Raw genomic sequence first — 14333 nt, forward strand, 5'->3', positions numbered from 1 at the left:
GCAAACGTGACAGAAGTAACAATGAGAGCGCCACTGCCCCCTGCTGTAGTAAACGCGCAATTACACTATATTCTAGTACTGCCAAAAAAAAAGCCTGTTCCCCAGGGTCACACGCGCCCCCCCAGGAATAGCACCGCGCCCCCCAAGGGGGGCGCGCCCCACTATTTGAGAAGCACTGCTATACATGAACATTTCTTTAATATTTCCGATGTCCTTCTGTGCAGATACTTTTAGTATAGAACAGTGCTTCTCAATTATTTTCTGTTACGCCCCCCCCTAGCAAGAAGAAAACTATTCGCGCCCCCCCTCCCCACCGTGACTATCCTAACTTGTCTTGTAAGTCGTAAAATGTTGCACTGTCGCAAACGTGACAGATGTAACAATGAGAGCGCTACTGCCCCCTGCTGTAGTAAAGGCGAAATTACACTTTATTCTAGTACTGCCAAAAAAAAAGCCTGTTCCCCAGGGTCACACGCGCACCCCCAGATATAGCACCGCGCCCCCCTTGCACTGGTATAGAACAATGTATTAATGAGAATATCCAATTATTCCAAAACTGTGACCTGTGGCAAAACAGGTGAGGAAAGTGTCATTTTTACCAAATTAAACAAGATAAAGCTCCAGACATTTTCAAACAAAAACCTTTTATTAAGTCATGTTTTATATAGTTCTTAGTCCATATAATTTTCCCAGCGTCTTTCAGAATAGTGAAATCTAATTCAGCCCAGCTTTTATAGGCTATTTACAAATACAACTTTCGCCATAGGGAAAACACACGTGTAATATTGCTCATGTCTTCCAGTGTCATCACCACTGACCACTTTAAGACATTTTGTGTTGGGGTCCATCATAATTCCAAACTTATTTGCTCCAGGCTTATTAGCACATAGTCTGAAGAGCAACAACTAAAGCTTTATCTTTGCAATTCCAATCACTTGGAATGGGAACAAACCAGACAAATTTCGTTAAGTACACAGAATATTTTGCACAATGGCCAAATGTCATGTTTTGTAACCTTCGTAAAGGTAAGTACATGGTCCCAAAAAAAACAAAAACAAATGTAGACAGAAGTTGAGAAAAACAAAAAGTTTACATACAGATGATCGTTAACATAATGTACATATTTTTCATTAATTAAAAAAAAGGTGTGTGTGTGTGTGGGGGGGGGGGGGTTAATTTGTATCTCAAATCACAACAGAGAGCCTGGCATGTTGTACGTGGTTCATGTCATTTTAAACAGCTTGGATTCTTGAGTTTCACAGTGCTAGTAACATCAAATGATCTAGTATTTACAGTCCAAATGTGTCACTTCCGTAGTTGACTGCAATTTTAATAATCCCATACAAGAGTTGAACCGGTTTCTGCATCCATTTATTATTTAGAGCATTGATTCCCAACCAGTGTGCCAAAAGCTCAACAGGTATTCTGCTACAAATTGTTCAAATTCACATAATTTGTTCGAAAATTATTTGACGATAAATAATACCTTTAAATGTTATTCCACTGGATGAGAGAAGGTACATAATTACCTTGCATATTTAGTTTGGGTGGCATTTATGTTTGGTGGTGTGCCATGAGATTTGTTTCTAAAATGTAAAAGTCAGATGATTTGGCTCAATCAAGGCTGGGAAACAATGGAACAACGGTTTAGTGTAAACACATGACTCAACGAGCCAACACAAAAGCTGTAGAGCAGTGAGTGCCTATGCTAAGATACAGAACCTCAGTGGACAGCGGGGGGCGGTATTGCCACACGCACAAACCTGAGGACTGCAACGCCACACCACCGGAGTGGATCCAGTCCACAATTTGAATGCGGCAGATAAGCACGAGTGTGCTGGCAGAGGGGCGGGGCTTCTGTTGACTCCCATTCTCAACCTGCTGCTTATGGCGGGATGAGTCACGTCGAGCCCTGCTATTGGTCCGCCCCAGCAGGTCCTTCCTGTCCCTGACTGAAGCAGTAGACATGACGAGTGAGGGTGTTGATCCACTGAGCCCTCCTTGGCTGTCGGCGCGGCGGTCTCGTACGGAGGGGTATCGCTGAGCAGCTTCAGGCGAGCTTCAGAGTGCTGATGGGAAAAGATGGCATGGTTACCATGGTGACAGGGTTGAGGACAGTTTGGCCCACCAGCTGCGGGTGGTGGGCCACCACAGTCTGTTTGCCTACGATGGCGGTAGGAGGCTGGCTGACGGCGCCGTTGACGTGGCCCAGAGTGTGCGCAATGTGGCTTATCAAGGCAGGCTGCGTGACGGCCACCGGTTGGGGGTACAGGGTGGGGAGGTGTGAGCTCAGGTGGGCCACCGGGTGCACAGTGATGTGGCTGATAGACGGCTGCCCCGGCGCCAGTTGCGCGATATGTTTCGGTCCCCCAGCTTGGATGACGTGGTTCACCGCTTGGATGACGGACGGGTGCGAGGCGGACGCGTGGGCGATGACGGTGGGGTGTAAAGTGGGCTGGCCAGTGGTGGGGGCTGCACCGTGGACGGGGGGTTTGGGCGGCGGATGCAGCGCCGACACGTGATGGGCGATGAAGGAAGGGGTGGGGGCTGGCAAAGTCAAGGAGCGGACGGGAGGCGTCTGGTGCAGACTTTCGGTTTTGTGGGCCTGAGGGATGGCAGGCGACTCGCTCGGAAGTCGCGCCGTCACTTCCTCATCTTCGTCGTCCTCGTCCATTACCTCTTCGCCTTCTGCAAGCACACACAAACGCCACTTGATCCAACTTATTAAATAACACAGTGTGCCTTTCAGTTTTTTAAGTATTCACTGTCACACTTCCCAAAATGATACCAGACAAGTTTCTTTGATTTCTGTCGTCCATGAAAGCAGACTAATCATCTTTTGTGTTTTGTGTTTGTGCAGCAGCTCCATTTACAGGACTATCAATATTTATCTGTCCTGTGTCCATCATTGCTGTCAACCGTTTTTTTGTTTTGCCCACCTGAGGCTGTGGAAGTGGAGGCCTGGTCTTCTTCGGGCTGCGCCGTCTGCCGCACCACGCGCTCGATCTCCACCACGTCCATCCACTGGCTCAGCTCATTCTTCAGATCCTCCAAGTGCTGTTGCGTGGCGATCTTCTCACGGGCCAGACGCTCCATTTCGTGCTCGTACTCCTTCTCTTTGCGCTTCAGCGTCTGCCGGCACATAAAGTCATGAGTGCCCGTAGAACAATACACTACTGCATTTAAAAAAAAAAAAAAATTCTATGGAATTGTACGGGTCATAGCTCACATTAATAGTGGATATTTTAATATATAACAGAAACGTGGTACCGAGCAGGGGTGTGTAGACTTTTTATATCTACTGTAGCCACATTGATTCTTCGGATTTTTTATTCTTTGACATTTTTATACTTGTGTGCAACTGCTGCTCCTACAAAAATATAGTTTCAGTTGTGGGACTGATAAAAGCTTCTTCTCACAAGAATGTGACTTGGCACACTGCAGACCAGCACTAATCTTGAACTGTTGAGTGAAATAATATAGGTGGCATGTTGCTATGTGTTTGCTAATAAGCAACTTCCTGATTCTATTGAAATTGTGGGTGTGGACTCCTGCCAACAACTATTCCTGAATTCCTTTAAACAATAATGATCTAATAAAGTATTGGGGAAAATGCAAATGCAAGTCATTGTTATGAAGCCGTTTTGGTTATGGAGCAAAAGCACACAGGCAAGACGAGGCGTGGAAGGGGATGGAAAGTGGGCCGTGCTTCCAGCCAATGACTCTGTGACCCAGTTTCCCCTTGAGCTGCAGGTCAGCTGACACGCAACTCAACACATCCCCTAAATTCAAAACCTACTAACAAATGAGAAGTAGCTGTGTGAGCACAAAACAAGAGCATGTAAGTTGTTGACTTGTTTGTGCAAATCTACATCCATGTGCCCTCAATGGGAAGAGTGAAGTTGATTACCGATGAACTGAGTCGGTCAGGGTCATCAAAGCATTTCCTGATCGGGTGGACTTCCTGCTTGTGTTCAGTGTGTGGGCCAGTCACCGCGTGTTTGTGTGTTTAAAGGGCACGTTTAGTCAAGCGGCGCACGTACGTACAACACATGAGTTCTTTGGAAAAAGGCGGGCACCTGCTGCTTCGTGGCAGACACAATGCAGTTGTGCAGTTGCACAAGCAACATCAAATCTTAAGAATTCAACTAGACTGCATGAAAGTGGGTGACAATATGCACAACTTCAGTTAAGTGAAGCATGGAGCAAATGAAAATATCTGATCGTATATGCTGAGTCGCACTGAATTAGTAACGATGGTGTGAGCAAGTTTGCGTTTGCTGTAATGTCTTAGTTTGCACATTTAATCGACAACATCAACTCAATAAAATATGCATGAAGTTGAAGTTTATTATGAGTTCTTACAGGGAATACAATTACTTTCAAAATGCCTACAAAGCTAATAGCAAGTTTTAAGGTGGCGACAGTTTGAACTCCAGCGCCGGCCGTTCCTTCTGCGTCACATTTAAATGCTCTGGACACAGTTGTGAAAGTTTTCTGCTGGTATTCCACCTTCTTCCCACATTTGTCCATACGTGTGAATGTCAATGGGGATGAGAGCTTGAGTCAATCTGTGATTGAATGGCGCCCAATCCAGGGCGCACTCGCCTCTGGCCGAAAGTCAGCGGCTCACTCGTCAATAATGTCGTGAGGACAAGTGCACTTGCTCACATGGGGACACGATTTGACGCATCCCTCGTCATCACTGGTTGTCAAGGAAACACAAAGGTTTCCATGACAACCCATTTACAACGTTGAACAAGACGCAAAGTGTTACTAGACTGACACTAAGTCCCTGACAATATAGAAGGACAAAAAGACTTAGTTTGGATTGACACGAGAACCCACCTCCTTGCCTCGCCTCAAACAAACGATGAGTCAAGGAGGGAACGGGCGAGGTGCTCCACAAACACAGAGACCCACTTAACTGCTGTGCGTCTATGTGTGCGCGCACGTGGCAGAGACAACAACAAATGCGGCCGTCCCCGTAGAAACGCACGCAACCTGAGAAGCCGCTTGGAGGCAGATGGCTTCTACATGGCGTCCTGCTAATCGCATCGCCGTGTTGCTAGGACATCGGGTTCCAACCACCTTTTGTTTCCTACCACATGATTGACACCAGCGCTCCTGCCCTTACACACACACATCTACACACACACATACACATCAGGAATTCCTGAGCGATAAGGCCCACCCTCAACCTTATTTGCGCGGTAATCTAGATCAGCAAGGAATCGGCCCCATTGAGTGCGAGGGTGTGTGTAAGGTAAACACTGGTCGAGCTGGCTGTCACAAGCAACCAGTGGGGTGGGGGGGTAGCGCAGCGCACATGGCCTCACTGAGGGGGGAGGGGCGACTCTCTCGCAGCAGTTGAGGAGGACAAGCTGTACTGCGTATAGGGCGCCGTCTTAAAGGGCCAGCGGCGTGCGAGGCCACGTTGCAAACACGCTGCTAAAGCCGGATATCTCCGCCCCGGCTTGAGGTCTTGTGACTGTGTGCTGAGCGTAAAGCCTCATCTGGCCATGCCTTCCAGCTGCAACTTCACGTGGTGCGTGGCAGCTCACAGGAAAAGCTTTGTGTGTGTGAAAATCACTTTCTTGTTCTTATTCTACAGTGCAGAGAAAACGTCTACACACCCCTGTTCAAATGCCAGGTTTATGGGACTTAGAACCGAACTCAAAACAGTCCAGAGTGGACCCCCACCACACTCGCAATGGGAGCCCTAATGAGGACAAGCAACATTAAAAATAGATTGCTATGAGATATTAGCATAAAGATCAAACCAGCCAAATCAGATACTGTCAGGGGCCTCCAACTGAATATGAAGTGCACATTCACAAAACACACTCCAGCCCCTTGTGGCTTTTGGGAACAAAGCAAGCAGAAAGACGTCGAGTGGTCATGGAGGAGCGGAACGCCTGCCCCCGTGTTTACTGCTATGCATTCCCTGCCCACAGCTGGCAGCTCCAATTGCGAGTGCTCTCGATTCCTTCCTGCCTAACTGCTGCAGCACTGGGTGGAGGAGCAGCACAGGCGGATGACGTCACGCGGCTCCAGCTAGCCATGTGCTCGCTGCTCATGTGGCCTTAAAAGCTCAGAGAGGCCTGTAAGGGAGGGGCGGAGCATGTGAGAAGACTAGAACTGCATTGGAGATTAATTTTCAGCCTCTACGGGCGCGCCTTTACAGTTTTCTTGTTACCGCCATTGTTGTATGTCAAAGAGACAAAGTTAAGGTTGTAGGTCAGAGCTGCCAAATGATTCACAACGACAGCATTGAACAAAACCAAATCTTTGCCAAAAATGTTAACACCTTGGTCTGAAAATTGCTTCCTCACATAAGAGATGACTCACTGGCAGAATGAGGTGAACGCTTGACTTGGAGGTCGCCTACAAACTAGAAATGACATGAAGCAGCAATTGACCATCAAAAAATGCATGTCAAGTACATGATTGATTAGCCGTGTAGATCTTAAAACACACGCACACCAGTGAACAGGCAACAGCACATATGCTCAACTTTAAGCCTCTTAGTGGAACCTCACCTGAGCTCCCTTTTGGGACATGACCACTGAGTAAGTCAATGCTTGGGCAGTCAGTGTGTATTTACATTACATAAGCTTGGTTAATGGTTGGAAGAGTGTGCCCACAGACACTTATTTTGACAAGAATCTGTCAGATTTCTGTCCTTCTCACTATTTTCTTTTGAAAGCGTGTTGCTCACTTGTTGATCAGAGAAGGTGGGTCATTCTCCACTAGTAGGAGGAGTAATGAGTAAAACACTCTGCACCCACCGTGCCCTACTTTCCCTCTTTATTACTGACAGTCAGTCAGACTGCAGCTACTCGGCATCGAGCATACCGGCCTCTTCAGCATCAAAAAGAGAAAGACGAATACTTTCCAAAAGCCCTCAGTTAGGACATTATTCTATTCTACGGGAACAGCTTGGTTCTGAAACATTTTGACCGTCTGAAGCTGAATGGTGGTGTTGTTATTGTGACAAAATGTGCGAGAAACAGAAGAACATGTCTCAGGTTGAAGCTGAGTTCTGCATAAGCTAAACATAGGAAGAGGAGGGGGTTAAAAAAGAAAAAAGATCCATGTAATGTTACAGTCTGAAAGTGTTAAAACCAGGCCAAATGTGGACTTTGTAACTTGCCCGGCCATTACATTGTAAGCCATAAACATGGCGCATATTGCTCGCACATTGCACCATCCTCATAAAGCTGGATTCACAAGTCTCAATGAAACACTGTATAACATCTAGTGGGCCTGGGCTGAGTCTTCGACCCCATTTATGAGCAACAATCTCTCATTTGAAATATTTAGACTATTTTTTGCATAGTTGGAAGACACCTGATTCGATATAAAAAAGATTTGATTATAAGCATTCTTGTTCTAATAACGCCGCCGAGACAGTCAACTCAGAGACAGTAACAAAGTTGTGATGTCTTTGTCGTAATTGTGAGCACCAACATGAAAGGAAAAAAAGGCTTTTTGAAAATGTTGATCACATTCAGACATCCTGAGAATGCTGTATCACAACCATTTGAAGAATGCTGTGTGCACACATGGTACAGTTCTTAGGCTAACGGCAAAGTATGTAGACCCTGTTCTAAATTTTTGTTCCAAGTGATCTATTATCACTTGTGGTCATGAACAAAGTGAGATTTTGGGGCCTTTTAAAGTTGAAGTCAGATGCCAACTTTGAAGCAGTTACTTGGAATGAATTGTGTGTGGCGCATTATATTGCATGTGACAAGCGTTGGTCAATATTTCCCCTCTCTAAGAGCAATTTCCAGTAATTTTTGTGTACCGTAGAGGTAAAGACCTCTCCAGCGGCTTTTTTTTGCTTGTTTTAGTTTATAAATGAGCATCCATATAACAGTAGCCACCAAAAGAAATGTTGTAAATGGCTGATTAAATCCCATTTTGTTCATGCAATCATATTAGTCACATTTTAATGCAGTACTGAAAGAGGTTATTTGATTTAGGTTTCATTTCAAATATGTGCAGGTACTAAATACCCATTCATCACTCTTATTTATTCATTGTTTGTGCCTTCCTGTTTTTACTTTTTGTGTTGTTTACTTGAATGTATATTGTGTACTATGTCTTGTCACCGTGGGATAGTGGGAACGTAATTTCAATCTCTTTGTGTGTCTTGACATGTGAAGAAATTGACAATAAAGCAGACTTTGGAAAAAAAAGGACACTAGTTGACCAGTTTTGTCACCGTGTAATTCTAAGCCTAAACTGATTTGTGATGCAATTGACAGCAACAGAATCGGAATCAAGTGTCAGTCTGTTTCTTACCTGGATGTATCTCAGAGCACTTCTCAATACACTTAGATTGGAGGTCTTCTTTTCATCAATGTTGGGGATGTTCTTCTTCAGGGTCTCAAAGCACTCCTTCAAGTGGGCTCGTCTGATGGACACATGACACACGCACACTTGAATCCACGCCGCCAGTGGACTTCTTTGGACTGTTTACATTCTGTAACGATTACTAATAAATAAAAGGATCATTTTTGAGGAGGCACTTGAACTCACCTGTGTTTCTCGAGCTTGTTATGCACTTCTCTTGTACCCGCCCTAGAGAACAGATCAGAACACATTCAGATTTTCAGATTCATACATGACAAGAGTGATTCGAGAATCGTATGTCAGAATGTATTTGTGATAATGTAATGTCGTCCAGTGGGAAATAAAAGGATACCTCCAAAATCAAATGACACTGAGGTCAACTATCTATACTTTCTCGAGCAAAAGTCTAAAACCTTCATTGGTTGTCCAGTCATTGCGCATTATATAAACACAACTCGTGAGAGCAAAGCTCATCACACTAAAAGGATTAACTCTGGGTGTGTGTTTAGCTTTTTTTGTCTTTGTGACACATATTCCAAAAGGAGCAGCAGCCTCTTCAATGTGTTACGAGAAACAGTTTCCCCAAGTAATCAAAAATGCTCTGCAGCATGCATTACAATAAATTAAACACTTCCCAAAAATAAAACTGGCCATTGACCAGCGACCCGGAAGAGGTTGTGGTCAGTCTGAAAGGTAAGTTTAATAACACTGAAGCATAATCGCCACCACCAAGTTGAAGGTCATTTTGTAGATATTTGATGGTCTTACCCCCCAGGTCGTTTCTTTTGGTCAAGTAGGCGTCCGTCATCAGGAGGACTGGCCCGACTGCCAAGGCCATTCACCAAGGGTGCTGGCTGGAGGAGCATTACAGGCTGATGGGGGGGCGAGACGATGGAACCTGGATAGCGTTGGAGGTTTTGGTGCGCCGTCTGCTGCTGCGTGTTAGCGCTGTTGGCTTGAGCAAGGAGCTGCGTTGGGTGATGTTGATGGTTCTGGGAGGGCAGTTTGTGGTTCTGGTCATCCAGTTTTGGCTGGGGAGAACGCGGTGGAGCTACGACACCTTGTTCTTGAGGAGCAGGAGGCACCCTTTTGGGGGAGGCTAGATGGGGAGCAGCAGGATGGGAGAGCAAGGCCACAGGGAGAGAAGGCGAGGCTGCCGGGTCGGGTTTGACCAGCGGAATGGGGATGACTGCGATGGACATGGAGGGGGGAGGTAGGGAGGGCGGTATGGAGGCCGGGGGGCGCTCAGTAATAAGCTCGTCCGCTTTAAAAACATTGTTGATGTGGCCTCGGCAGTTGTACTTGTTGACATCGGTCAGTCTTTGCTCCGTCAGCAGATCCAGACGCAGCTTCTCTTTCAGTTCATCCTCTGAGGATAACAAACACTTCCTGTTATATATATGTCACGACATTTGATTTAACACCTTAAAAAAGTGTGCCAATCAGCCATTAACTAACATAGTCTGCATAGAATGTACTGTTAGTCCTCATGAGGGTCGCAGGCCGGAGTCCAGCCCAGCTGACTTTCGGCAAGACTTTCATACACATTGGACAATGTTCAATCACAGGGCACTGACTCTATATACTGACTCACACACAATTACTACCCACCAGGCCCACACATTAACATGAGCTGTAATCGCCTTATTTTGACACAGCAAAGCTCTTAAGTGAAAATGCGGTGCAGGCGACTTAGTGTTAAACTCACGTGAATAATAACGATGGAAATTAAAAAGCAGACGAATGAATTGATGGCCAGTCACCACCATGCTCCATGGAGCCGTTGTGTAAGGTGTTTTGAGGCCACCATAAGCAGAACACGCGTGCACACACGCAAACAAACAAACACGTGTGGCAAAGAAGCTTATGCAGAGTTTCTGCATTCAAAGTTTGAATATTAAATGCAATCCTATTCAATCCTAAGCAATTCCTCTGTGACGTATGGATCTTAATGAAAAGGTCTGTCTTGTTGCTATGGCATCTGTGATGTCATTCAAGGAACGCAATGACTAAGAGTCACATTAAGACCGCTACTTTCAGTAGCACTTTTACATCTGGTTGAAGCTAAAAATCAATGCAGTGAGAGTAAAAAATGCACTTTCTAATGGTGAACTATGACGTACAACGTAGAGTTCTGTGCAGTAGAAAGTCTTATAGCAGATGTTTCTACAAGCTAAAAGTGAAATCATATGAAGGCCTTCTTAAACATGGACTATTACATAACTCCAGCACGTAGCAAAACTGGCCTAGTTGCCTACATGCAATGACCTGCTTGCTGCACAGCAGCAACAGCAGGATGAGGAGGAGCAAGACATCCAACCAAATTGAGCAATGTGTAGGTGGAGCCACGTGGATGAAGTCGAAAGCTCACTCCAATGGAGTGAACATCTCCAACAAGCAACAACTCAGATTTGACGTGGAAATATTTTACATCAGACAGATCTCGCAGCACACCGCCAAACTACAATGTCAAGTTTATTTGTTTCAGATTTTAGGGCCGTCCGTCATCAATCTAATTAATCTGTCCATCTCCTCTGACAGTGTTAAAATGACACAAAAAGAATATACATATATAGCACTGGTGTCTGGTTAAAACAGATATATAAACATATTTTTAACATCGCTGCTGTTGAGCTTTGATCAATGTCACACGATGGTAAATTCCATATTTTTACACAAATCTATCTGTACTATCAAGCAACACGAGTGGGTGGATTTTTAATTTTATTGATTTGATTTTTACAAATTATTAAACAAAAATTTGGTTTGTGTTCCAATTTTCTTGAGTCCCAAGCTTTTGTTATGAGCTTCGAATTAAATAGTATACTGTTGGTATATTTTTGTAAAGTGGAGTGTGGAGAATTTTAACCAAGGTAAAAAAAATGGGTTAAAGTGATAAACTTGCAACAAAACAAAGGAAGCTTCTTTGTGGATCATCACAATACAATAAAGTTTTATTTTCACAAATAAAAAATATAAGTTATTTACTTCTGTATAAAAGCTGAAAATCTCCATGTGGCGGTTTTTCTGCTTAGGCATCGCGTCTTTGTGCTGTAGTGACTCATCTACTCTCCACAAACAATCTTCGGGAGGGGTTGCCCGGCGTGCACGTGGTGAAATGGGCGTGTCTGGATTATACACGTCATCGACAGACAGCCCGCTCTCGGGAGACTATTTTTATTTTCCCTAAACACAAACAAGCCAATGCTGCAGCCTGTGGCGCGCAGGCTGGTTTAAAAGCTCCCGTCCACACTGCGAGAGACGGAAGACATAGTAACTATCACTGTGCGGGAAACTGACAGGAGAACGTCATGGGAGCCGCGCGACGTCGTGACACCGCCCATTCTCACGATCACCTCGATGGTGAAATCAGAAAAACCCAACACGTCCACATACACACAATTACTCAATTATACTACGTGTTCGTAAAAAAAATTAAAATAAAAAAACAATAACAAACGTGCACTCTAATGTTGTTAGGCATTCACGCATCAGCAGCGGTTACAAAGAAAGCGAATTGTTAAATCAAACTTTAAGATGACGATTGCGTAGTGGGTGAAGCTCAAGCCCAAACTGAAAAATAAACGAAAGTAAAAAGACAACATCTTACCACGTGCTCTCTGTTGTTGTTGGGCTTGCAATTCCAAATACTTGGCGGCTTCCAAAAGCGTTTCGATGCTCATTTCTGTCCGCTTGGGAAGATTCTCAGTCCAAAAGCAAACAAAAAAAAACTCAGGGGGCGATGTAAGCGAACGCAAGAAAAGCCTGTTGCGGTATAAAAGCAAATGAGAGAAAGAGCGATATCCCCGCGCTAAGGAGGGCAGGAGCGGGGTAACCGGACACCCCCTTGAGTGCAAACTAGTGGGTAGAAGTTCCGAACAAGATGGCGCTCAAAGTAGTGGGAACAAATAAGGTTTGTGAATCACGCAGAGCCGAGTAACCGCCCACACACACCAATGCCACGGGGATCCGTCAAAAACACGGAATGTGGCTCATTGGACGGGATCGATGACGATGGAAATCGTCCACCAATATGAATATGAGGACAAATGTCACCAAAAAATCGAGTTATACGGATTGTCTTTCGCTACAGTCAAAGAAAAGTTCTCTACAAAGCATCCCAAATAAAGGCAACAAGCATAGCGTCTAGAACTTAACGCAACTATTCGAGGAAAGAAAAGTTTATGTTCGCACAAATATGACAAGAACTAAGGAGCGACATGCAAACGGGAGTTTTACCACGTGCTCGATAAAGCTGTTTACGTGAAAGGCTTTGTAGCGACTATTTTTCAAACGTCATGTTAGAATTCCACCTCCTTTGGCAAATTATCGCGACAATGCCGTCTAAAAGTTGTCAAAAGCGTGTCACACTCCGGGATACTTGCGTAACACTTGATGGTGTTCATGTGACTGTGGTGACGTAATCGGTGCTTTGGATGGTTCGATCGCGTCAGAATGTTTTCTTGTGTGATGTTTGGATGACGCATTCGGTGAAGGAAAAAACCCACACCGCATTCAGTCCATTCCTCCTTTCCAAAGAAAAATTGTTTAGAGTAACTCGAAACCTGAATGCAGAAGCCAGTGGGAATTTAAAACGCATGGCCCCGTTTACATGACTTCACTTTCATGGGGAAATATTAGAAAATGCTTACAGATAGCGGAAATATTTTATAATTTGGCGCCAGTTACAGGATCCAAAGAAAAGGGGGAAAAGTCATGGCACTTTGGGAAACATGCTCCCTCTTGAGGATGGATGAGATACTGCATCTGTAGAACTATTTTTCAGTACATAAAATTCAGGTTCTCTTTACATCAGCTAGCAATCCAATCTACAAATGCACCGGATAGACCAGATAGCCCCCAAGGACCACGCTCGATGACAATTTTTAAAAATAGCTCACCAGTGATGTGACTCAGATTTTCTTGGACCGTTTTCAAATATTGGAAAATGTAAACAATGGAGGAGATTCCTTCAAATAAAGTGATGTGGTGTGATGTGTGCTTCCTATATATATACGTATATATATATATATATATATATATACGTATATATATATATGTATATATATATAATATGTATATATATATATATATATATATATATATATATATATATATATATATATATATATATATATATATATATATATATATATATATATATACGTATATATATATATATATATATATATATATATATATATATACATATTATATATATATACATATATATATATACGTATATATACATATATATATATACATATATACACACATATATATATATATACATATATATATATATACATATATATATATATATACATATATATATATATATACATATATATATATATATATATATATATATATATATATATATATATATATAATATATAAGGCGGCTCGGTGGCGCACTTGGGTAGCACGTCCGCCTCACAGTTAGCAGGGTGCGGGTTCGATTCCACCTCCGGCCCTCCCTGTGTGGAGTTTGCATGTTCTCCCCGGGCCCGCGTGGGTTTTCTCCGGGCACTCCGGTTTCCTCCCACATCCCCAAAAACATGCTTGGTAGGCCGATTGAACTCTCCAAAATTGTCCCTAGGTGTGAGTGCGAGTGCAAATGGTTGTTTGTCTCTGTGTGCCCTGCGATTGGCTGGCAACCGGTTCAGGGTGTCCCCCGCCTACTGCCCGATAGGTTCCAGCACGCCCGCGACCCCAGTGGGGACTAAGCGGTACAGAAAATGGATGGATGGATATATATATATACATATATATATATATCTTAGAAATCATTAGCATGATGTAATTTGAGCAAATGTAAATTTCTTCAAAATTATGATGGAAATTTTCAAGAAAAAGTTCTGATCAAACTACAGTCATTACCAGCAAATATTTGCCATAAAATATCAGCAAAATACACATCAATTTTCTATAGTGCTTGTTGGGCTAGGCTATGTTTTTGAAATGTG

At 43.8% G+C, this 14333-nt stretch overlaps 1 protein-coding gene across 1 annotated transcript; it reads right to left on the reverse strand.

The window, feature by feature from the left end:
- Window positions 1–627: 627 nt before the first annotated feature.
- mnta (MAX network transcriptional repressor a) lies at window positions 628–13223 on the reverse strand. Its single transcript, XM_061281308.1, has 6 exons — window positions 11975–13223; window positions 9133–9733; window positions 8551–8592; window positions 8314–8425; window positions 2940–3132; window positions 628–2688 (listed from the first exon to the last, which is right to left on the reverse strand). The coding sequence occupies exons 1-6, from the start codon at window positions 12045–12047 to the stop codon at window positions 2051–2053; spliced, it is 1659 nt and encodes a 552-aa protein (XP_061137292.1). The 5' UTR covers window positions 12048–13223; the 3' UTR covers window positions 628–2050.
- Window positions 13224–14333: the final 1110 nt, after the last annotated feature.

This window comes from Syngnathus typhle, linkage group LG6 (assembly GCF_033458585.1).
Source record: "Syngnathus typhle isolate RoL2023-S1 ecotype Sweden linkage group LG6, RoL_Styp_1.0, whole genome shotgun sequence".
In the NCBI taxonomy this organism is placed as follows: Eukaryota; Metazoa; Chordata; class Actinopteri; order Syngnathiformes; family Syngnathidae; genus Syngnathus; species Syngnathus typhle.